Source organism: Eurosta solidaginis, chromosome 5 (genome assembly GCF_040869045.1).
Source record: "Eurosta solidaginis isolate ZX-2024a chromosome 5, ASM4086904v1, whole genome shotgun sequence".
Taxonomy (NCBI): domain Eukaryota; kingdom Metazoa; phylum Arthropoda; class Insecta; order Diptera; family Tephritidae; genus Eurosta; species Eurosta solidaginis.
Genome location: NC_090323.1, coordinates 60,854,070 through 60,880,112, shown reverse-complemented (window position 1 = coordinate 60,880,112; position 26,043 = coordinate 60,854,070). Strand labels below are relative to the sequence as shown.

The 26,043-nt window shown below is 36.3% G+C and overlaps 3 protein-coding genes across 5 annotated transcripts in view; 1 reads left to right on the top strand and 2 right to left on the bottom strand.

The window, feature by feature from the left end:
- The window catches only part of MED1 (Mediator complex subunit 1), an 89,385-nt gene that overhangs the window by 12,428 nt on the left and 50,914 nt on the right, over positions 1–26,043 (bottom strand). For all 3 annotated transcript variants that reach the window (XM_067789767.1, XM_067789768.1, XM_067789769.1), the window contains 3 exons: positions 6,730–7,910; positions 4,185–4,317; positions 2,154–4,120 (listed from right to left, as the gene is read on the bottom strand). In XM_067789767.1, the coding sequence (XP_067645868.1) occupies positions 2,154–4,120; positions 4,185–4,317; positions 6,730–7,910 (3,281 nt within the window). The remainder of the gene's footprint in view (positions 1–2,153; positions 4,121–4,184; positions 4,318–6,729; positions 7,911–26,043) is intronic.
- On the bottom strand, positions 14,148–15,409 carry LOC137252999 (uncharacterized). The gene is made up of 2 exons (XM_067789201.1): positions 14,326–15,409; positions 14,148–14,260 (listed from the first exon to the last, which is right to left on the bottom strand). Exon 1 carries the CDS (start codon positions 15,402–15,404, stop codon positions 14,331–14,333), a length of 1,074 nt encoding a protein of 357 aa, XP_067645302.1. The 5' UTR covers positions 15,405–15,409; the 3' UTR covers positions 14,148–14,260; positions 14,326–14,330.
- Positions 16,596–18,487, top strand: LOC137252139 (uncharacterized). Its single transcript, XM_067787437.1, has 2 exons — positions 16,596–18,267; positions 18,333–18,487. Exon 1 carries the CDS (start codon positions 16,616–16,618, stop codon positions 18,260–18,262), a length of 1,647 nt encoding a protein of 548 aa, XP_067643538.1. The 5' UTR covers positions 16,596–16,615; the 3' UTR covers positions 18,263–18,267; positions 18,333–18,487.

Genomic DNA, 26,043 nt, shown 5'->3' with positions numbered 1-26,043 from the left:
ATCCCTAAAATTGATTGTGACTTTAATAACTAAACAAACTTAAAACCCATATTGTTAATACCAGTGCTGCTCAAATGCATTAATTCGTGCATTAAAGAGTCCATCTAAAATCATAGATGAAAATCTTACCTAATCGGTCTTTTGCCTACAGAAAGGATCCGCTGGTATTCTCTCTTATGACCAAAAAATCAAAGTGAATGAAAATTTCTTTTCTTGTTGAGTTGGAGAACGTCGTATTGAACTATGGTATCCAACTGAATCCGACGCGTATAATTAGTGATTTTGAAATGGCTATTATTTCTGCAGCAAGAGAGTGTTTCCCATTTGCACGGCAGAGTGGTTGCCTCTTCCACTTCGGGAAAAATATTTGGCGAAAAGTTCAAAAAGAAGGGTAAATTTATTGCATAACCGCAACTTCCTGCATTTAAGATAAAATTATTATTAAATATTTTCAGACTAAGCCGCAAATATGTCAACAGCGAGCAGTTTTCAATCCAAGTACGAATGCTTAAAAGCTTAGCACTGGTTCCTCATAACGAAATCCAAGAGTATTACAAGTTTGCGTAATTCATTTGACGACAGCGATTTGCAAAAACTTTGAAAATGGTTTGAAAAAAATTATGTGTTTGGTAAAAAGCACAGCCAAAATATTTAGCACAATTTTGGTCAGTGTTCGATGACCCTACATCGAAAGTTTTTCCAAGAACGAAAAACAGTGTGGAAGCTTGGCATCGCCGCCTTAAAGTCATAGTTGGAAAAAGTCGTGCGACGCTGTACAAATTATTATCTGACTTACAAAGGGAGCTTATTTATGTTGAAACACAAGTGCAAAAAGTAAAAAACGGCAAAACAAAAAAACAAAAAATTTATGAAAAAAGCAAACAAATTACAAGAGTAATGAAAAAAAGATTAGATTTAAGTCACTTAGCGTATTTAAAGCGTATTGCTTCAAGCATGACATTAATGTAGTATCTATTTGATTTTTATTTGTTAATAATGTTGTTTTTCTCATTTCTCCCTGATGGGGAATATTCTCGCATTATGTAGATGGTGTTCTGGGGACGGTTCTGAGAGCAGTATTTTACAGGCCTGTAGCTTATTCCAATGGGTAATTTTTAGGCTTGGCGACCATATAGGGGATTGCTTTGTATGTGGTAATGAGCGTTTCTTTGTCTTTTCCCCAAGTACGGCCAGAAAGGGATTTAAGGATTTTATTACGGCTCTGGATTTTCGTTACAATTGCGGCTGCGTGCTCAACAAAATGTATATCCTGATCAAACGTGACACCCAAGATTTTGGGGTGTAGGACAGTCGGTAGCGTAGTGCCATCGACGTGGATGTTCAAAATTCATGTCACATCTAATGATGAATCTCTTAAAAATCTCGTACCCTCGTGCAAATTCCAGTTACAATATTGTTTTTAATGAATTCCAGACCATCCCAACAAACATTTAGGTTAGAAAACGATTTAGAGAACTACATTAGAATTCTAATGTAATACTATAATATTTCTCTAACGTTAGAAACTGTGTTTGCTGGGATCTTTTATCAACTTCCAGTTGTTAATGAAACTGTTCCTGTAAAGCAAACGTAATGTGCCAACTTAAATTGCATGATAAAAACAGCCAACAAACAACCAGGAAGCATATTTTAGCGTAGTTGTAATAGTCTGGACGCCCAGTTATATGGGCATCAAGGGCAATGAAATTTCTGACCAAATAGCCAAAAATTTAATGCAATTATAAATCAAATAAAAGATAAATGGTATGCAGATTTTATAGACTAGACCTCAACATTGACGATGTCTCGAGCTAATAAAAGAGAACAACCACACAGAATTGTATGAAAATGTTGTTTTGTCTTCAAAAGCAACCTCGGACGTAACAAAACAGTTTTAAAGCACTCATTAGATTATTTTCTTAAATGTTGTCATAAATCCCAGTTATATAAACGAACGTATGTTAGCACCACTGGGTATAACAATAAATAATAATTTTTTACATAGAACAAATACACTTTTTTAAATTGCACTTATCAGAAAAATACATAAATAATACCGCCCAAAAAGCGTTAAATTGTCGCACAAATATTTTATTATGTTTAACTAAATTTAGCTGAGAAAATTATGTCTACTGATTGTTGTATGAACTTACCGCGCCACCAACCACCTTACGCATAGCGGCCGCTTGCGATGCAGCAGCCGTTGCCGCATTCATATCCATGACACTGCCACCAGCACCATTGCCGCTCATCAATTGTCCAACACCAGTACTGCTCATACCACCAATATTAGTTACAGCAGGATAAGCATTCCCAGCTGTTGGGGACATTGCCGTTGAAACAGCTAAATGATTCATATTCTTCATTTGTTGCATACCAACCACGCCAACACCCATTGCGGTTTTCACTGCATTTGCAGCGGCTACACCAGCTGCCGCTGCTGCTGAAAGTCCTACCGTCGTACCACCAGTTAAGCCACTACCGCTAACACAACTGTTCTTGTCGCCTTTTGGACTAAGACTGGTTGCTGTGGCGCTTTTTAGTGTTGACATACTCGGCTTACCCGATGAGCCATGCTTTGGCGAATGTGTACCGAATGGTGATTTCGGGCTGTTCGATGCAGTGTTTGATGAGTGCTTCGGGCTACTATACACAGGCGAATGCTTCGGGCTGGGACGTGTAGAGAGTAAAGCGGCATTTCCTGCTGCAGCAAGGGTTGCAGCAGCGCTGCTACTATTTAACATGCCACCACTAGCTCCACCTTTTGGCGAGGATGAGGGTGATGAAAATTTACGCGCCACCACTGTTGCCGCTGCTTCGCTATTCGCTGCAGGCGAATTTTGGCGTGAATATACTTTCTCTGGTGGCCCCATTGGTGAATCGTCACGTTTCTTTTTGCGCTTTTTCTCTTTTTGAGTATCGGTGGGGGAGGGAGCTTCCAATGAACGTTTACTACTAATGCTCGTTGTTGACATGTTGGCAGATGTAGCTGTAATGATGCTGCTGCCACCAACTGTGCTAGCGCTGCTGGCTTTTTTGTCTTTGATAGCACTGTTACTGCCAGTCATGGCATTTATAGGTGTTATAGTTATGGTAGATGAAGTGTTGACGCCTGGTTGTGAAACAGTTGTGCCCGCTGCAATCATTGAAGCACTGCTAGAACCATTCCCACCATTTGCAGCACCACCTTGTGCTGTCAGCGGTATTATTTCGATACCAACTGCCCGTTTTACATCTACACCTTGCTGTGCAGCACCTCTACTATTACTGTCGGGTGATATGGGAGTTATACTAACGCAATTCTTTAAATTTGCTGTTTTATCCATCCAAATAGTTTTGTATTTATCGGCTATTTCGATCTCCGTTTGTTTGCCTGTAGCTTGTTGGTCATTAGTTGATTGCTGTTGTTGATGGTGTAGGTGTTGCTGTTGCTGCGCTTGCTGAAGGTGGTGTAGGGCGCCGCCCAAAGAGCTACTTTCAACAGCATGCATTGCTAAATTATTTTGCATTTGACTCTTTGGGCTGTCATGAAAATCCTCGTGTTGTTGCACCTCATTTTTATATTGAAGAAACCCCGCAATACTATTACTGCTACTACTGCTGGTGGTGGTGACTGTACTGCAAGTTGCACCCCCACTTAATGCGCCAGCAGTTGAAGCCATAGAAGTCGTCAATTGTTGTCTGTTGTTTGGTTCTATTTTAACGGCGTTGCCACCACGTATACCACCTGCATTACCGGAATCGTTTGGTCCTAAAGCCATATTAAAATTTCCATAACCACCAGTACTGGTGCTTGTACCGCCCAAACCACTTGTGCCCATACCACCGCCAACACCCGCACTTATGGTACGCTGAAACATGGTTATAGTTTCTTGATCCCAAAATTTAAGAAGCGCACGTATGGTCACTGGTATTGATAGACATTTCTCGACTATTTTGGTTAATTTCAATGAGAGCAAATCATAATTTTGTGTTATTGAGTAAATTGTACATTTAACATTGCCATCACGTAAATCAAATTCGACAGTAGCCATTGATTCCTCGTAAGGATGTTGTAGGGAAACGCTGATCTGCTGAAATGAAATTGCGTTCACTTCCAGTATTGTTGTGGATTCCATATCTAAAGCGATCAGGAAATCGAAATTAATTAAAAAATTTTAAGATTGCGCTTAAAATATAATTACCATTTCCCATTTTGGACTGTGCGCGCACACAACTAGCCAATAGCGTATAAAAAAGCGCTTGCCGTTTCAGGAAGTCTAAAATTTTTGGCACTTGCATTGGTTCCGTATATGGTATAGATGAAACAAGAGTAGCCTGTAATAGAATTGTTGGCAGAATGAATTTTATTTCATGATAATTGATAAACTACGACAAAGAATACTTAATTATATGAAGTAAAATTTCGTAAAGTGTATTAAATCTAAATATGTAATTCAATTAATTCAATAGCCTGTTAAAGGATCGAAATGACGAGTGCAGAAGTAAATTCAAAAAGACGATTTAATTCATGCATTAATTGGCATTAAGCCTTTTAAGCTATTAATATCTTTCCCGATCCCGTTTTACAGTTTGCCCAAAACGCTTGAAAAATTAAGGAGTTATTAAATAATTTCTGTTAAGAACTCCAAGGTCTTGGGGAGTGTTATCGATGTTGATGGTCCTTCGACGGCAACCCCTTGAATCTATTTGGTATTTTAGTCGCCTCATACGAAAGACATACCTACCGCGGGTATATTCTAACCCGCTGGGGGTATCGGATCGGATATCTAACAAACGGCTGTGTTTGAAAAATGACTTGTCTAGTATATTAAAAAAAAAAAAAAAACAAGTAAGGAGGGCTAAGTTCGGGTGTAACCGAACATTACATACTCAGCTGAGAGCTATGGAGATAAAATAAGGGAAAATCACCATGTAGGAAAATGAACCTAGTGTAACCCTGGAATGTGTTTGTATGACATGTGTATCAAATGGAAGGTATTAAAGAGCATTTTAAGAAGGAGTGGGCCATAGTTCTATAGGTGGACGCCATTTAGGGATATCGCCATAAAGGTGGACCAGGGTTGACTCTAGTATGCGTTTGTACAATATGGGTGTCAAACGAAAGGTGATAATGAGTATTTTAAAAGGGAGTGGGCCCTAGTTCTGTAGGTGGACGCCTTTTCGAGATATCGCCATAATGGTGGACAAGGGGTGACTCTATAATGTGTTTGTACGAAATGGGTATCAAATTAAAGGTATTAGTGAGGGTTTTAAAAGGGAGTGGTGGTAGTTGTATATGTGAAGGCGTTTTCGAGATATCGACCAAAATGTGGACCAGGGTGACCCAGAACATCGTCTGTCGGGTACCGCTAATTTATATATGTAATACCACGAATAGTATTCCTGACAAGATTCCAAGGGCTTTTGATTTCGCCCTGCAGAACTTTTTCATTTTCTTCTACTTAATATGGTAGGTGTCACACCCATTTGACAAAGTTTTTTTCTAAAGTTACATTTTGCTGCAATAAGCCAATCCAATTACCATGTTTCATACCTTTTTTCGTATTTGGTATAGAATAATGGCATTTTTTCATTTTTCGTAGTCGGATTTCGGCCAAGTTCAGATAAGTACGTGAACTTAGTTCAGTAAAGATATATCGATTTTTCCTCAAGTTATCGTGTTAACGGCCGAACGGAAGGATATACGGTCGACTGTGTATAAAAACTGGGCCTGGCTTCAACCGATTTCGCTCTTTTTCACAGAAAACAGTTATCGGATTAGGATTGGTAAATTTTTGTTCGACTTATGGCATTAAAAGTATCCTAGACAAATTAAATGAAAAAGGGCGGAGCCACGCCCATTTTGAAATTTTCTTTTATTTTTGTATTTTGTTGCACCATATCATTACTGGAGTTGAATGTTGACATAATTTACTTATATACTGTAGATATTAAATTTTTTGTTAAAATTTTACTTAAAAAAAATTTGTTTTAAGTGGGCGTGGTCGTTCTCCGATTTTCTAATTTTTATTAAGCATACATATAGTAATAGGAGTAACGTTCCTGCCAAATTTCAGCATGATATCTTCAACGACTGCCAAATTACGGCTTGCAAAACTCTTAAATTACCTTCTTTTAAAAGTGGGCGGTGCCACGCCCATTGTCCAAAATTTTACTAATTTTCTATTCTGCGTCATAAGTTCAACTCACCTACCAAGTTTCATCGCTTTATCCGTCTTCGGTAATGAATTATCGCACATTTCGGTTTTTCGAAATTTTCGATATCGAAAAAGTGGACGTGGTTATAGTCCGATAACGTTAATTTTAAATGAGATGAGTGTCCAGGAACCTACATACCAAATTTCAACAAGATACCTCAAAATTTACTCAAGTTATCATGTTAACGGACGGACGGACGGACATGGCTCAATCAAATTTTTTTTCGATACTGATGATTTTGATATATGGAAGTCTATATCTATCTCGATTCCTTTATACCTGTACAACCAACGAGTATCCAATCAAAGTTAATATAGTCTGTGAGCTCTGCTCAACTGAGTATAAAAACAGATAGCATCAACAGAGCATGAAAATATGAATTTATTGAACTCATATTAATTTAGAAATAATGAGTAAGGCTACAATACTATTCCCATGCTAGTATACATCTTCATACCAAAGTCTTCCGACCCCCGATTCAATTCAAACAAATTTATAACAAAAATATTTTTGAAATCTGTTACTCACCTGCAATTGTTTGTTCTCAGTGAAGAAATAACAATGTGTTTGATCAGGTAAATTCACAAATAATCCTTTCTGTGAATTCTTCAAAAGCTGCTCTGAAGCAGTTTGTACTACTAAATTCATAATCGATGAAATAACCATCTCCTTTTTGTCAGACGTTTCCAAGCCACCTGCACCATCAGATGATCCACCAACTGGTACGCCCAGCGCCCTCAAAGTCGCATGACACACCGGTAGTGGTTTATTTAAGCGTAAAACAAAAGTAGCTGGTAAAAGCATTGAGTTTTGTGAATTTAATGGTGCATATATTGGAACATCCAAACCACTTTGTGGGTCTTTAGTTAGACTAACAATTGGTAATATTTGCAATTTATTTGCTGATGAGGCTTCTAAATTAACGGTAACATTGAAACCAATATCCTTACTTGTGATCAAATCTGTAGTGAGTTGTTGTAGCGATTTTGATTCAACCGATATGAGATCGTAAGGTGACACGAAGTATATAAGTTTCATGGGATGACCGCCACGCCGTTTTAAGACTAAACCAACCGACGATGCTTGAACTAATTGTTGTGAATCTTTAGTGAAATTTTGCATTTGAAAAATATTATAAAGATCGGTCTCCATTGCTTGTAGAGCAACAAAAGCTTTTGTTTTTACTTTGGGTTCTGCATTCAGTTGGTAGATTGATGATAGTCCTTCCAGTTGTACTGTAAAATCAGCAAAGTCGCCACGTTTCAAACAATTCACCAATTCACTACATGATTGTTGTTCAATTTTACATTCATGATGCACTTTCACATCGGTAAGTGCACCATTAGCATCCAAAATTATTTCCAAAAAGAACATATCTGTTGATATAAATAAACCTGATGTATCCTCCATGAACTTCAAGCCCAATTGACGGGATAAACTTTCAAGACGTTCAACTAGGCCTTGTCTTGATGTTACTTTAATGCAATGCTGCATGCTATCAAGACATTTTTGTAGATTTGCCTTCTCTACGGCATCAAGCGCATAACGTTTTTCCAACATAGACATACGCATAGCTTTGGAGAGTTCAGCAAACGATTTATGTTGATTGGAGCGAGAACGTATACGCTCCATAAGAAGCTCACGTTGCCATTGTTTGTTTTTTTCAGCAGCGCTGGGAGCAGAGCTTAGTAGCTGTGCAGCAGTCGTGGCTGTAAATTATACAATGGTGTACATTTGTATTTATTTTTTATATAATTTTTATATAATTGTATGTAAGTAAATGTTGCAATGTCAAGAAAATTTTAATCTTGAAATAACATACAAAGTAAAGTAATTCAAAAATAATTTACAAAAATATAGTATATTTAACTCAAGTAGCCTACAGTCTCGGCTGTTAAAGTAACAGGATTCGCCACGGGTAGGCGAGGTTGACAATTGGGATGGAGAAGCTTTATTTTTCGCTGGCAACCACTTGAAAGGGTTGCGCTACACAACCCCTTGAATTAATTTGGTATTTCTCTCGCCTCTTACGACAGGCATACCTGCCGCGGGTATATTCTAAGCCCCTAACCCGCTCGGTGCCTTTGCCGTATATAGATCGGTATGTTCCGGAAACAAACACCATTAAGCCACTAGCCCGACCATCTCGGGAACAATTAATATGACCACATTAAACCTTCTATCACAGGATTCCCCTCGTGTAGGTGAGGTTGGCAATTAGCTTGTGGAAGGTCTGAAGCTATAAAGCTTTGCATTGCGCTTATCAGCCCCTTGAATCAATACCTTAATGGTGCTTGCTACCGGAACGTAGCGTATCTATACCCGGTGAAGGACCATCAAAATCGATAATACTCGTTTTTTTTCACTTTCGTGGAATGTCTTTATCGTTAATACAACAACTGGTCCGCTCCTATTAATTTAGCCCTTCCCAAACTTTTAGTATAAAATAAATAAATTAATATATAAATATGTACTTGGCGCGATTCACCTCCGAGGAGATTTAGGTAGAGCTTTTTTCCATTTTGCGTCATGCTCCTTTTAACTTTCCCTACATACTGGCAGAACGGGACCTACATGTTTTAGGACGACGAGATGACCGCCAACGCGGAGAGGATGGACATGATCTTGTTTACTAAAAGGTAAAATGACCTACTAGGTATAATGAGCTGGGAAAGGGAAATATCTAAGAGTCATCAAGAATAAACGGTTAACTGTCGTGTAACCTCAATGTGGAGGAGGAAGTGAAGATTGTCAGGCTAAGTCTCCAGCTATTAGGAGTGATACAGCTATCAGATCAGGAAGCAGCAAGTGGCATATGACCTAGAGAACTGCTCTAGAGGGCTAAGAGGTTTGGTCTTTGGTCTTTAAACAAACTTCCGATATAACTACGGACTTACTCAGTCTATGTGAGGTCTTAACGGATCACCCAGTTCAACCCAACCCAGCCTAACCTTTGTGGATGGGACTGATGGGCAAAAGGTGGTTCAAACGGCTCAATTCTCGTGTGCGAGATTTCTTCATGGTTCTTTCGAAATCCTTATATTCCTCAGACGGGAGCAGTTGGGTCATACAAGAAAGTACTAGAGCCAGACCAACCATATCCATATCGGAAAGGACTTCTTAAATTCGTTACACTCACATACATTATTATAGTTGTAAGCGAAAAAACTTTATTGTTGAGCGATGGTTACGACATGAATCCGACCACCTTTTAATTTGTCCCTTGATACCAATATTTTCTTGTCGTTATTTTTAAGGATCGAGTTTCCAAATCCTAGTCAAGATTTGGTGAGCGAGATATCTGAGCCGCATTCGAATAAATTGTAACGATCAATAGTTAAAGGAATAAAAAAATATTAAATATTTGGTGCGATTTAACTCCAAGAAGATTTAAGCTGAGTTTCTCTTCTAATTAAAAATATTATTTGTCGAAAGATATTTGCAAATACTCCTTAAAAATTTTGATGTGGTTGTATTTTTGCCGATTTGGTCTCACATAAACACACCCTAATACGAGGTTATAATATCACTGGATCACAAATTTCAACTTTTTTTCTGCACTAGAGACGCCATTATGAAATTCCAATGTAAAATTACCCCCTGATTCCGAAAATCAAGGTTATTTTTAATTCTAAGGTAACGTTTTTGAGATATTTACAAATTACCGTTTTTTCAGAAAAAAAAAAAAAAATTGGGTGCACTTAATCATATATATCTCAAGAACGAATTTAGCAATTCCAAAACGGTTTGAAGCTTTTAAAAGGTAATATAATTCGCTATAAACTGTGCATACAACACTTTTTGCGAGGCCCTGCAGATTCAAACATAACGAACAATCATTACGGATTTTTTAAATTTTTTGTAAAAATATAAAAAAAATTTGTACTTTGCGAGGAAGGATCTCGAAAACTTTTTATTTTTTTGCAGATTTTTTTTTTGTCTCTCTAAGCTATGTTTTATTACAAAAAAAAAAAATAAGCTTTCATTCAACAAAATCGATGGACTAATACAAAAGTTAAAAGCATTTATTTTTTTTTTTTTATTTTTTAACTACATATATATTTGGTAATCATTGCAAAGAACCTCCGAATTAATTATATGAGGCTTTAGCCAAGTTTCAGTGAAAGCTATGATATTGTAATTACAGTTAAATGATTTCAAGTACAGATCAGTTAGTTTAATGTTTAGATCTCTTACATTTTGATAAAATATATGAAGGAAAAGATTTAACATTTAGTTTTTTGCTGCAGTATTGTTATGAGGAACGGTAGCCAGATTAGGAATATTTACTTTACGTCTATGTTCAAATTCACGTACAAAAGCACCGGGCGGCCAAAATGAATTATTTAAAATGGTTTCAAAGTGTTGCGCGAAATGTCTCTAGGACAGATGTCGGCAAATATTGGCACAATTGTGCACACTCAATTCAAACGTATTCTTATAGGTCTGACACAAGCAGTTTTTCATATAGATGAGTTTAACACATGCTTATGCATTATGAGTAGATTGCACGTATTCTTATGGAGAACGGTATAATGAGCGACACTGGCGCCATCTGATATTGAAAAGTAGCCAACTCCCCAATTGTGTTCCAAGCAAATCATAAGAAGAAGAATTTGACATTTGCTTTGGCTAAGGGTGTTGGCACACTTTGCAAGTGAAATTATTTTTCCTACTGGTTGGTAAATTTTCTAACATTTTTCACAATTAAAAACAGCAATATAACAATCGAATACGACACAAAATATGTTAGCAAGTATTTATGTTGAATTGGGACAATGTTTACAACAGTGCTTCGCGAAATTTTGTATGTGAATGGGCAAGGCGTAATAAACTTCAATTGCCAAGTCTGAAGTTCCTTCATATTTACAAACGCAACATCTTGGTTGATTGTGGCGATGTTATTGGAATGCATAAGCTTGTGTTAAACGCATCTATATGAAAAATGTCATTGTGTCATGTGTCACCGCCTTTATTCTCTTTAGTTTAGTAGTCACTGAGCATTTGGCGCATAGATGAATGGATTTGCAACTCTTTGTTTCGAGAGAGCGCTGTCAAAATGCACATTTTTTATAACATTTATCAATGATGCCACTCCAAACAAAAATGAATAGATCTGAAAATGGGGATTTTTGACATACATTTCGGCGATTATAGTTTCAATCATTTAATAAAATGATAGTCGTAAAATATTTATTTCCTTAAAATATTTTACAATAATACGACTTGTTAGAGTTAAATATAAACAAATCTAAGTAAAACTAACATTTCGATTAAATTAATTAGTCAAATATTGTAACGCATTTAACTCGCAGTGAAAACCATATATTCTTTTGAAATTTCAGTAAATCGGACCTATGATATAATAGTTAATATTATTTAATGGATAGGGCTTATCCTACATGTCTGGCGTTTCAGGTTCTGTGATCAAAATGGACTGGTTGCATCGGCAGTTCATATTTACAAAACCTGTTTTTAGTGATAACTTTTGAATGGGAAATAATATTTACCCTCCGCCTTCGAACTAATAATACTTACACTAAAACAAGTATTTTTATCCTTTTTCCCATAATTTCTGAACGCTATTATACAGTTGTAGGTCAAACTAAAGTTTACCAAAATTTTTGGCACGTTTTTCGTTTTGGCTGGCACATTTTTTGTTCTGGCACCCGCTTCAGCTGGCGCGAGGGATTTATCTGTGATTGTTGCCAGCAACAACTAGAAGATAAATCCCTCGTGAGAGCGAAAATATGAGAGCGTAAACAAAAGATTCGTATCAATCTAATCTATGATTTGGCGCAGCAACATCGATTAATTAAAATAAATCAACTTTAAGACAACTCAACTCCTGTTTGGTATTACGAATTACAACTTATTTCAGTTGAAGTTGAATTGAGTTGCGAACTTCAGAAAGTGATGATTTGACAGATAAATGAACAGCTGATCAATTTGTGGCGGAAATTTAAGCATTTGCAAGTGATTTTGTTATTAAAAGCACGGATATTATATGAAATCTCTTTTATAATGGCGAAAATGTTGGTGATTGACATGTCGCGAATACGGAAAACATTCGCGTGATCATTCCAATACCTTGGAACTAACAAGCACCAAGTAAGAAAATGTTTAAGTAACAAATGATGAGCTTCTTATGAAGTTATATTGCAGATTTGAAAGGAAGCATTTTGCTCATTACTAAACAAAATTAAGGACCATTTCCGCATATGCGTTGGTATTTTAAAATTATGCGCCACACTCAGATTCCTTGCTGACGGCAGCTATCAAATATGCTTTCGAAATGATTTTGGTGTTGGACTGGTTTTAGATATTATTGAGGAGCATATTTGTGCGAAGTGGATTAAAACCCAAACAGCAAAAATTGTATTTTACTCTAAAACAGGATTCCCAGGAGTAGTGATAAGTATCAATGGGACTCACGTTCGCATAATTTCACCTATTTTGGCTGCATCCGAACTTCGGCCAGCCCCGTCCAACTTCGGAATGACGCTCCATAAAGTCAAAAAGTTATGCAATGTAATCCTCGGTTATGCGTTGTTTTTTCTATAAATGTGTTTAAAATTGTTGATTATTGTTTGATTAAAAAACGTTTAACTACCCGCTTTAAATTTTGTGTTTTTTTTTTTGGTAGCGTTTTATTAGCCCGTGCACCATCTAACTCTTATCAAAGGTGGTATCAAAAGACGCGTTTCGATCTCCGTTTTTAGGATTCGAAAGCGGAAATTAAAAATTTTATTTCTGTCGAAAAATATTTACAAAAACCCATAAAATTACTCGAGAGTGTCCGAAATATGAGGCCCGTTCCACAGTTTTTTTGCACAGATCATCTTTCTGCTTTGGCGGCCTTTGGCCGCGATTTGTAAAAATAACCCTGGGTGGGTCCAACGCCTTTTTGCATTAGTGTGTACAAAAAATCTGGCAAAATACAACAACCACATGAAATTTGATTTTATTAGAAATTAAATTTTAAATTTTTGTTTTCGGATTCTTAAATTGGAGGTTGAAACATGTCTTTTGATACCAACTTTGAAAATTTTTGTTTTGTTAGGTGGTGAACCGTATTGTAAAACGTTACATTTTATCAAAACAACTGCAAAATTGTATGAGACAACTGCTAATGATCAGTTGTAAGATTTTGACGTCTTTGACAACTACACCACAAAAAGTTGTTATACTAGACAACTCAACCGACATTTTTTTGACAGGTTGAGTTGTAATCTGTAATACAAAATTGCGAAATTTCAACCCAACCAGAGTTGAGTTGTAAACGGTAATAGGGGCATTATTTTTACCAACCCTTTCGAGCAAATGCAACGAATTTTATTGTATAAACCTTTTGCTTGCCATTGTGTGCATTAAAAAAATAATAACAAACGATCTTGTCTTGTTGCTTGCTAATAAGCGAAGGAACTACGCAAAACGATGCATCAAGTGATGTGCGCGATCATCGGGCTCTCACTAACACATCTGCATTTTCATTTTGCCGACGTCTGCTTTAGGATAATTAAAATTAAATTTACGAATAGTCAAATTTTATTCTGAGCAAACCATCGCCGACAAAGGCCAGCAGATACATACGAGTATTCAGCGTCAGCACATCTAAACCAACGCCGTGATAAGTATCTTATTTAAATCCATCTACTTTTTTACATTTTTCCCAAATTCCAAAACTCCCGGTTCCATCCCTGTGACTCCGATATATATACATATATATGTGCATAGGTGCGCTCATGCACATACATATATACATAACTATATACGGCAACATCAATCATCGTTCATATTTTCTAACTTGCATCCAGTGCTACTTATTCATTAATTCGAACATTTCAAATCGATAGTTGTTTATCGTATTTAATAAATACGAAAATAATGTTCTTTATTTTTCAACAAATCTTTAACAACTAAAATTTATTTATATGTATATATAGCTGGCTTTAGGTCCGTGTTTTATAATTGAAAAATTAAAAAATACCCTTTGATTCTTCTTTTAAATCGATATATTTCGATTGCTCAACGGCAATCATCTTCAGGATTGTAGCAACTAACAAAAATAATAAACATAACAATAAACAAATTTTGCATTTTACATTTCACATAAATACATACTTTTATTAACACGTCTGCTTTGTCCGACGTGGAGTATGGTACTGTTTTTTAGTGAGCAGGTGTTTGTAGATATGTGCGCTGTGATCTACGTCGCTCTTATAGTTCAGTCGTGTGTTAGTCGGAATATTAATAATGTGTAACATTTCTAGTGTGAAGCGTTTGTTATAGTGTTGTTCCTGTTGCAGTATTTTAGTCTCATCAAAGTTTGGTGTGTGGCCGCTGTCTGCACAGTGGGCCATGAGTGCTGTTTTTTGATTATTAACTTGATGGCAAAATTTAAAATCAGACTTATGCTGTGAAATTCTCGTTTTGAGTTTGGACTTTGTAGTACCTATATATATATTATTGCACGTTTCATCGCTATTGCCTTTACATGGTATCTTGTAAACTACATTATTTTTTTCCATTATTGGTATTTTCGATTTTGTTTTGTTAAATATGTTTTTTAAAGTGTTCGTAGGTTTATGTGCAATTTTTGTAGTTTCTTTATCATAGCAGTCAGATTTTGCTAAACGTTCTGATAGCTGCGGTACATAAGCCACCGACTTGAAAATAATGGGTTTATCGGGAGTTTTTAGTCTATTTAAATTTTTGGTTTTTCTTAATAAAGTTTTTATGGTTTTTTTCGGAAAATCATTGTTTCTTAGTAATGTGAAAATTTCTTTTTTAACTTCTTTGTGGTATACTTCATCTGAAGTCTGCAACATTTTCCGTATACAGCCCTTTGCTGTATTCATAATCATTGTTTTCGGATGTTTTGAATTAAAGTTTATAATTCGTCCTGATGCTGTAGGCTTTTGATACCACTTTAGTTTTAATTGATTTCCTCGTCTGTTTATTATGGAGTCCAGGTATGGTAATTCCTCGTCGTTCTCTAGTTCTATACTAAATTTTATATTTTTGTCAAAAGTGTTTAGTGTGTCAAGTGTGTTTTGTATTTCATTTTCTTTTATTATCGCGAATAGGTCGTCGACGTATTTGGTAAGTATTCTTGGTTTATGTCGCAACTTCAGCATAGTATCATCTAATAATTTTTCCATAACTATATCCGCTATTATTGGGGATGTGGGTGCACCCATCGGCATTCCTTTTAGTTGCGTATAAATAGTATCATGGAATTTGAAATATCTGCTCTCTTGAATGCAGAATTTAATTATTTCCATGAACAGCGTTTTTGGTATCTTTGTGTATTCTTTAATTGTATTCCATTTCTCTTGTATTATTTCAAGTGCCAACAACAACAAAAACGCCAAAGAAACAATCAACAAACTGCAGTTTACATCTAAAAAATTGGTAAAAGTAAAATCAAGTATTAAGTTCCTATTAAAATGTAGGAAATCAAAAATTATTCCGAATTTTATAAAAAACTCCACTAGATGTAAGAATTTATTTGTATCTGACTTGGACAAGCACTCGGACATAGATAAAATGTTACACAGACATACACACTTTTTCCTTACAAAAGTCTTAAGCTTACTTATAAAACAAAAACACTACATATTGCAACGATTAAATCAACAAAGAGAACAATTAACCAACAAATTAAAAATACAATTGAGTGAAAAAGATTTCAAAGAATTACTGGATAGCGAGAGTAATGTCGCTAATAAAACCACAACAACTTTAAAGAAACGTCAAGAGCTGAAATATGAGAAAATTAGAGCGAAACGAAATGAAGTATTCACCAACAACACCAAGCATAAAGAGTGGTTTGTAAACAAAACCAAATTGGAATTCCCGCCAGATATTCAAGCATTGCTAGCAAAGGGGCCGAAGTTCGGACTACCTGTAGATAACAAGAATTTCCCTCTCTTTAAATATATAGCAGACGGCGAAGATTTGGTACAAAGCATAAAAAGCAAAGATCAACAGGAGGAAGCTCGCACAAAACTCTCTTTGTTAATATCAAATCATGCAACAACAAACAAACATTGTACAATAGACAATGCAATTTTAGATACAGTGGAGCAAACTAAGAAATTCCTGAATGAAAATAAAAACAATAGAATTTTAACATCCGACAAAGGGACTGGCAAGCGCTCCGAGTGTATTTCTGCCATGAAAAGCTCTCAGTGAAAACTCATCTGCCTTGCAGATGCCGTTCGGAGTCGGCATAAAACATGTAGGTCCCGTCCGGCCAATTTGTAGGGAAAATCAAGAGGAGCACGACGCAAATTGGAAGAGAAGCTCGGCCTTAGATCTCTTCGGAGGTTATAGCGCCTTACATTTATTTTATTTTTACAAAGGGAATAAAACGGTGGCAATGGAAATTGAAGAGTATAATAAGAAAATGGAAGATATATTAATGGATCTAACAACATATAGAGTTCAGAGACAGGATCCAACATCACGTTTACAAAACAAGAATAATGCACTAGTAGAAAAACTTTTTAACATGGAAATAATCACAAAGATGGAGAGAAAAAGAATGATAACAACCACCGCACAGCCACCCAGAATCTACGGCCTCCCGAAGATTCATAAGGAAGGAACTCCATTAAGGCCAATATGCTCAGCAATTGGGTCACCTTCTTACACACTGTCCAAATATATGGCAGACATTTTAAAAAACGTAACGGCGAGTTCTACGTACAATATTAAAAACACAATTGAGTTTAAAGAAAGAGTAAACAATACATACATATACGAAGATGAAAAGCTTATTTCCTTTGATGTAGTTTCGCTTTTCCCTAGCATCCCGATACAATTGGCACTTGAAATAATACAAGAGAAATGGAATACAATTAAAGAATACACAAAGATACCAAAAACGCTGTTCATGGAAATAATTAAATTCTGCATTCAAGAGAGCAGATATTTCAAATTCCATGATACTATCTATACGCAACTAAAAGGAATGCCGATGGGTGCACCCACATCCCCAATAATAGCGGATATAGTTATGGAAAAATTATTAGATGATACTATGCTGAAGTTGCGACATAAACCAAGAATACTTACCAAATACGTCGACGACCTATTCGCGATAATAAAAGAAAATGAAATACAAAACACACTTGACACACTAAACACTTTTGACAAAAATATAAAATTTAGTATAGAACTAGAGAACGACGAGGAATTACCATACCTGGACTCCATAATAAACAGACGAGGAAATCAATTAAAACTAAAGTGGTATCAAAAGCCTACAGCATCAGGACGAATTATAAACTTTAATTCAAAACATCCGAAAACAATGATTATGAATACAGCAAAGGGCTGTATACGGAAAATGTTGCAGACCTCAGATGAAGTATACCACAAAGAAGTTAAAAAAGAAATTTTCACATTACTAAGAAACAATGATTTTCCGAAAAAAACCATAAAAACTTTATTAAGAAAAACCAAAAATTTAAATAGACTAAAAACTCCCGATAAACCCATTATTTTCAAGTCGGTGGCTTATGTACCGCAGCTATCAGAACGTTTAGCAAAATCTGACTGCTATGATAAAGAAACTACAAAAATTGCACATAAACCTACGAACACTTTAAAAAACATATTTAACAAAACAAAATCGAAAATACCAATAATGGAAAAAAATAATGTAGTTTACAAGATACCATGTAAAGGCAATAGCGATGAAACGTGCAATAATATATATATAGGTACTACAAAGTCCAAACTCAAAACGAGAATTTCACAGCATAAGTCTGATTTTAAATTTTGCCATCAAGTTAATAATCAAAAAACAGCACTCATGGCCCACTGTGCAGACAGCGGCCACACACCAAACTTTGATGAGACTAAAATACTGCAACAGGAACAACACTATAACAAACGCTTCACACTAGAAATGTTACACATTATTAATATTCCGACTAACACACGACTGAACTATAAGAGCGACGTAGATCACAGCGCACATATCTACAAACACCTGCTCACTAAAAAACAGTACCATACTCCACGTCGGACAAAGCAGACGTGTTAATAAAAGTATGTATTTATGTGAAATGTAAAATGCAAAATTTGTTTATTGTTATGTTTATTATTTTTGTTAGTTGCTACAATCCTGAAGATGATTGCCGTTGAGCAATCGAAATATATCGATTTAAAAGAAGAATCAAAGGGTATTTTTTAATTTTTCAATTATAAAACACGGACCTAAAGCCAGCTATATATACATATTTAAAGATAAAAGGTCGCCAAAAAATTCATAATTTAAAATTTATTTAGAGAAAGAATATTTTTTTCATTTTGATATTTTACAAAAAGATATATAAAAAAATCTATATATAAAAAGAAGTGTACATTTTGATTGTCACTCCATAACTCGAGAACGGCTCGACAGATTGCCATGAAATTTTTAGGAAAGATACAGGAAGGAGAGATGATGGTTAGTTGATTTTGAAATCACAAATCGGTTTAGCCATTCTTGAAAAAATTAAAAATTTGAAAAAAAAAGTTTACATTTCGGTCCGACCTAACGAAAAAAATCAATCCAACCTATTACAAGTTAATTTCATTGACAGCATACAAATGTTAAACAGATGAACCTATCCAAATGCAAATGTTTATCAATCACTTTCTTCTGATGGTAACTATTGTTCACGCCTGCCTTTCCAACATATCTTCGTTAAGTTAATAATTTGCATACATACAAACACACACTCCCACTCATCGCACGTATTCATGCTTTTGTTATACAACGTAACGTCACCGTCTTCGCTTTTGTTTTTCGCTTTTTTTTATCATTTTGCTATTATCGCATATTCCTCAATGCACTGCACTCCCACTCACTCCCACTACCACTGCAGCAACATAATGCACACTCACTGCACTAATATTACTTTGCCAATATCATCGCTTATTTTGTCAACATTAAATAGCAGGACTTTTCCATGGAAAATTCCAAAACATAAATTCTGCTGCCTAAATTGAATTTTTTCTTAGCATGTAAGATCATTGAATTTGTAATCGTCAAAGAGTTACGGCAAAATAAAGCCATATAAAAACCAAATTTCGTTTGCCTATTGATTTGGCATATACATAGATGTAGAAAACGCTCTACATTTCTCCAACTATTATTAATTTAAAAAGTGATTTTAAGTGTGTTCAGTGCAAGAAAACATAGTTAAAAAATATTTTTTCCATAATTTCATCATATGCATCAAAATGCCACCAACAAGACGATAAACTATAGGTCGGCGTACGCGTAATTCTACCTATAGATTTAATCAAAGCAGAGCGCAAAGTGTAGTGGAACGCTCACAACAAAACCAAGTACAACAATTACGAAACGCACGTCGTCATAGATCGACAGATCCAAATCCATTAAATCCAGCATCGAGACGAATGACACGACTTTCACGTCGTGCTGTGCAAGAGATGGAATACGCTGCTCTCGCTTACAATAGCGAAAATGATTATAGTGAACATGCCAATATTGGTGGAATAACGGTGAGATGTCCACATTGTGATGCAGCCAAATTTCAGGGTGAAACGCCTGGCATGTGTTGTGCTAATGGAAAAGTGAGACAGCATTTGAATCTCCCCCCGATCCACTTCATTCATTCATATTTGGAACGTCGCAAACGTTTAAGCACTTTTTGTCTCACATTCAAGAATACAATGCGGCATTTCAAATGATTTCTTTTGGTGCGACCAAAATTGTAAGAGAAACTTTCACGCCGACATTTAAGGTAATTACTTAATGCGGAATATCATATGAAAATTGCGATCTGAGCAGCAATTTTTTTGATGTGTTCAAGAACTCGTATCCAGTATCTAATTACATTTCAAAAATATATTACAGATTCAAGGTCAGATTTATCATCGAGCTGGATCCTTATTGCCGTATCCTGATGCTGATCATCAATTTTTGCAAATCTATTTTATCGGAGATGCAAATTGTGAATTGGATCGGCGTTGTACAATTTATGCGCATGCAAGGCGACAAATTGTTTCTGAACTTCAAACCTTCTTACAAGTACAATGAATTAATTCGATTGTTTAAAACCGCTCTCGATCGTATGCCATCTGATGATCACAGAATCGTTATAAGGGCTGACCAAACGCCCTTTGGAGAGCATGTGAGACGATTTAATGCACCAACAATTGATGAAGTGGCAATTGTGATTGTCAATATACGAATGATAGATCCACGAACCGGTAAAATTAAATGAATTCAATTTAAGACATGACTTTAATTTTCTGATTATGTATTCATCATAGGTCGTGACGTACAAAAAACAGTTAGTGCGATGAATTATTATTCGTATTGATTCATGATTCGCCCACAAGAAGACAACTTTATTATGCGATGTGGCAAACTTTTCCACCAATACGTTGTTGACATGTATGCGAAAATTGAAGCAGAACGCCTTAATTATCTTCGATTCAATCAAGCCAAATTACGATTGGAAGAATACATACACTTGCGAGATGCGATAGTGAATGATGGCAATGTTAATGATATCGGACGTTTAACAATTTTACCATCGACATATGTTGGCAGTCCGCGCCACATGCTCGAATATACGCAAGATGCAATGTCATACGTTCGCAAATATGGTCGTCCCGACCTATTCATAACATTCACATGCAATCCACAGTGGTCTAACATAAAAACAATTTATTTGATGGTCAGAATCGAACAGATCGACACGATATAACAGCACGTGTATTTCGACAAAAAGTAAGAGCACTGATGGATTTGATTATCAAATTGCGAACTTTTGGGGAGGTGCGTTGCTGGATGTATTCGATTGAATGGCAAAAGAGAGGGCTGCCGCACGCGCATATCTTGATATGGCTGGTTCGTAAAATAACACCCGATCAAATTGATATCATTATATCAGCTGAAATTCCAGATGAAATCAGTGATCCAGAATTATTTGAAGTTGTCACGAAAAATATGATACATGGCCCTCGCGGTCAGATAAATATGAATTCGCCATGCATGATGGAAAATGTTCAAAACGGTATCCAAGAGCATTAACTTCGGATACTATTACAGGTGCCGACGGATACCCGTTGTACCGACGTCGGTCACTGGAGGATAATGGCCATACAACAACAATTAAAATACGCAATCAAGACGTTGAAGTTGATAATCGTTGGATTGTGCCTTATTCTCCACTATTGTCAAAAGTATTTCAGGCTCACATAAATGTTGAGTACTGTAATTCTGTGAAATCGATTAAATACATTTGCAAATATGTGAATAAAGCCAGTGATATGGCTGTTTTTGGAGTAGCTGGTGACAATAGCATTGATGAAATCGCACAATATCAAATGGGGTGCTACATTAGCACTAATAAAGCTCTTTGGAGAACTTATTCATTTCCAATTCATGAGCGATATCCGGCTGTGGTTCATTTGGCTGTTCATCTTGAAAATGGCCAGCGTGTGTCTTTTACCGATGCAAATGTACAGCAGAGAGCAGCACAACCACCAGCAACAACATTAACTGCATTTTTTCAATTGTGCGAAAGCGATAACTTTGCCAGAACGTTGCTGTATTCAGATGTAACGCATTGTTTCACTTGGACTGCAAAGAAGTCGTCGGGAATCGCTGCTACTCTATTGGATGGTGGACGAACAGTGCACTCTGCATTAAAATTGCCGTTGAATGTGCAGGTATGCTTATATTTATTGATTGATCACTTTAAAATTTAATCGATATTAATTAAAATGTAATTATTTTCAAATTAACAGGTGATTGAACATCCCACGTGCAATATTTCAAGAAATTCTGCGATGGCAAAAGTTTTGCAACAAGCAGCAATTATTCTATTGGATGAATGTACAATGATGCATAAAAAATCGCTGGAAGCATTATACCGTACAATGCAAGATCTACGTCAGAATCAAGAAATTTTTGGTGGTGCATTAATATTATTGTCAGGGGATTTTAGACAAATATTGCCTGTCGTTCCACGATCAACACCGGCGGATGAGATCAACGCATGTTTAAAGTCTTCTCTTCTGTGGCGACATGTGCAAAAATTGACATTGAACATAAATATGCGCGTTCAATTCCACAACGACCAATCTGCAGATCGGTTCTCGAAGCAATTGTTAGATATTGGCAATGGAAAAGTTTGAGTCGATAATACAAATGGATTGATTACATTGCCGAACAATTTCTGTACCATTCTCCAATCAACAGAAGAGTTGATTGAAAGTGTGTTTCCAAATATTGTTCAAAATTACAGTAATCACAATTGGTTGAGAGAACGCGCAATACTGGCACCAAAAAATTTACACGTCAATGCAATCAATTATCATATTCAAGAAAAATTGGCAGGTGCAGTGACATCATATAAATCTGTTGATAGCGCAATGAATGCAGATGATGCAGTGAATTATCCAATTGAATTTTTGAATTCATTGGAACCACCTGGTATGCCACCGCATTATTTGAATTTAAAGGTTGGCTCATCAATTATTTTACTGCGGAATTTAAATGCACCAAAACTGTGCAATGGCACAAGATTAGTAGTAAAAAAATTGATGCCGAATTTGATTGAAGCGGCAATATTGACCGGAACAGCGAAAAATGAAATGTACTCATACCACGTATTCCACTGATTCCAACAGACCTGCCATTTGAATTTAAGCCTTTGCAATTCCCAGTGCGTCTATCATTTGTCATGTCCATCAATAAGGCACAAGGACAAACGCTTCAAATATGCGGATTAAATTTGGAGGAGCCGTGCTTTTCACATGTACAGCTATGCGTGGCCTGCTCAAGAGTTGGAACTCAAAATTGTTTGTTTGTGCTCGCTTCCAATGGGCAAACTAAAAATATTGTATATCCAAATGTTTTGGATTGACATTAATAAATTTCATTTCATAAAAAAAATGTATAATCTTTCATTTCTTTTTTTGGTTGGTTGCTACGAAGTGCAACGGGGTCCGCTAGTTGGTTGATAAAATTAAAATAAACAAGTTGTTTTTTAACAAGTGCATGTCCTATATATTTCCCCCTCCAGAGACTTTGTTTACCGATGAAGTCTCGATTTAAAGTGTACATTACGTGGAATACGGCTTCTTACATGAGGGTGTATTGGAACACAAATCGTTCGAGGATCTTCACAAATATCAGTATTAAATACGAATACTGGCTTGAGTCGATCAATTGATATTGATTTGGTACAATTATTAATATTGACGTTAAAAACTTTATCATTTCTGCTCACAACTAGATATGGACCATCATACGATGACTGAAGAGACTTTTTAACAGCGTCTCAACGAACATATACGTGAGTGCAACTAGCAAGATCTTTGTAGACGAAAACAGAACGATTTGATTTGTACGAAACTTCAATTGGACGCAGCGAGTTCACTGAAGATTTCAATTGCTTGACAAATTCATCGGAAGGAGACAAGTCATTCTTAGCGTCGAAAAAATCACAAGGAAGCTTTAAGGAAGCTCCATAAATCAGCTCAGCAGGACTGGCATTTACATCTTCGCGCAAACTTGATCGCAGTCCTAACAGCACAATTGGTAAAATTTCCATCCAGTTTTTAGTATTGTGACACATGAAAGCAGTCTTCAGCGAACGATGCCACCGCTCAATCATACCGTTGGCACAAGGATGATACGACGTAGTGCGTATTCGTTGAGAACCCAGAAGCTGTGTAAGTTCCTTAAAAAGATTGGATTCAAATTGACGACCTTGATCCGTTGTAATTTTTGAAGGAACTCCAAACCAAGATATCCATCCATGAAATAAAGCGTCTGCAACTGAACGGGCACTTATGTCAACTAAGGGAATTCCTTCCGGCTAGCGAGTGAACCGATCAATGCAAGTTAATATACGAATATCCATGTGAGGAAGGCAATGGTCCAACAAGATCAACTATGATTATGACGACGAATTTTTGATCGCTGACAATTAGCACAAGCTTTTGACCATGTCCTAATATCTTTTTTCTTTTGGATATATCACAAAATATAGGCTTCGACGACGATAGAATTGTTATAGATTTAAAGATTAAAGATGAAGAGCTTGGATTATCAGTTAAAGCTTTTAGTTCTGTATCTTCTTCTTGAGCTTTGCTAACTCTTCATAATTGATTAGATTCGGAGAATCAATAGTCGAAATTCGTGAGAGATTATCTGCTATAACATTTTAATTTCCTTTGATATGACGTATGTCCGTGGAAAGTTGCGAGAGAAAATCTAGTTGACGAAACTGACCAGGCGAAGCTTTTTCAGGTTTCTGTTTAAACGCAAAAGTAAGGTTTTATGATCCGTATAGATTATAAAATTACGACCCTCTAGCATACAGCGAAAATGCTATACCGTAAGGTATGTCGCAAGAAGTTCTCTATCATAAGTACTGTAACGTTTCTGGGTGTCATTTAGCTTCAATAATAGAATCCCAGAGGTTTCCAAACCTCATCAGCTTTCTGTTGTAGAACAACACCAATTGCTACGTCAGATGCATCAGCCATAACAGATATCGGTGCAGAATCTATAGGATGAGTCAACAGAGTACCTCGAGACAATTCATTTTTACATTTTTCAAGCGCGGATTGAGCTTTAGGTGTCCATTCTATTTGAGATTTGTCGTTCCTCTTATTACCTTTCTGATAAATAAGAAGTGGAATTTGCATCCCAGCCGCATGTGGCAAAAATCTGCGGTAAAAATTCAACATCGCAGTAAAACGTCGCACTTCCATGACAGTTTTCGGTTGCGGAAAGTTTATAATTGCATCAACTTTCTCAGAAATTAGCTGAATGCCTTGAGCAGACACTAAATGGCCGAGAAATGTTACTTTATCTTGTCCAAAATGGCATTTCGCAACATTTACTGTTAGACCGTATGACTGAAGGCGATTAAACAATTGCTCAAGATGTAATAAGTGTTGTTCAGAGGATTCAGAAGCAATAAAAACATCGTTGAGATAAGGGAAACAAAAGTCTAACCCTCGAAGAACCTCATGTATAAACCGCTGAAACCTTTGAGCGGCGTTACATAAGCCAAAAGTCATAAATCGGAACTCAAATAATCCGAACGGGGTAATTATAGCCGTTTTTGAAACATCGGCAGGAGCAACCGGAATTTGATTGTAGGCACGAACTAAATCAATGGTAGAAAAAACTGTCTTTCCTGAGAGCCCATAAGCGAAATCATGGATGTGCGGAATGGGATAACGATCAGGAAGAGTTTGAGCGTTAAGACGACGATAGTCTCCGCACGGACGCCACTGGCCATTTTTCTTTAATACCATATGTATCAGACTTGACCAAGAACTTTTAGATGGGCACCAAGTCCTTGATCGACCATAAATTGAAACTCTCGTTTTGCAATTTCGAGCTTGTCCGGTGCTAAACGACGAGGCCTCGAAAATATCGGAGGACCTTTTGTCTCGATGACATGCTCAACACAATGAGGAACTTTTTTCTGATGCAACGAAGGATTCGTTAAATTCGGATATTTAGATAAAAGTTTATGATATATGGTTGAACTTACAAGTGTCTTTACCGCTGGTAACTCTCTTAATTCACACAACTTACCGGAAGAGCTCAGACCAGTTTCACAATCTACCAAACAGCCTTTTTTCAAATCCACTAACAAGCCGAAATGTTTCAAAAAATCTGCGCCAATTATAGGACTGCTGACATCAGCAATAATGAATTCCCAGCAAAGGAACGACGTAAACCAAAAGTTGGGGTTAAAAGCTGAGTACCAAAAGTGTTGGTAGATGTGCCATTAGCAGCAAAAAGTTTGTATTTGTCTTGCGTTTTGTAAG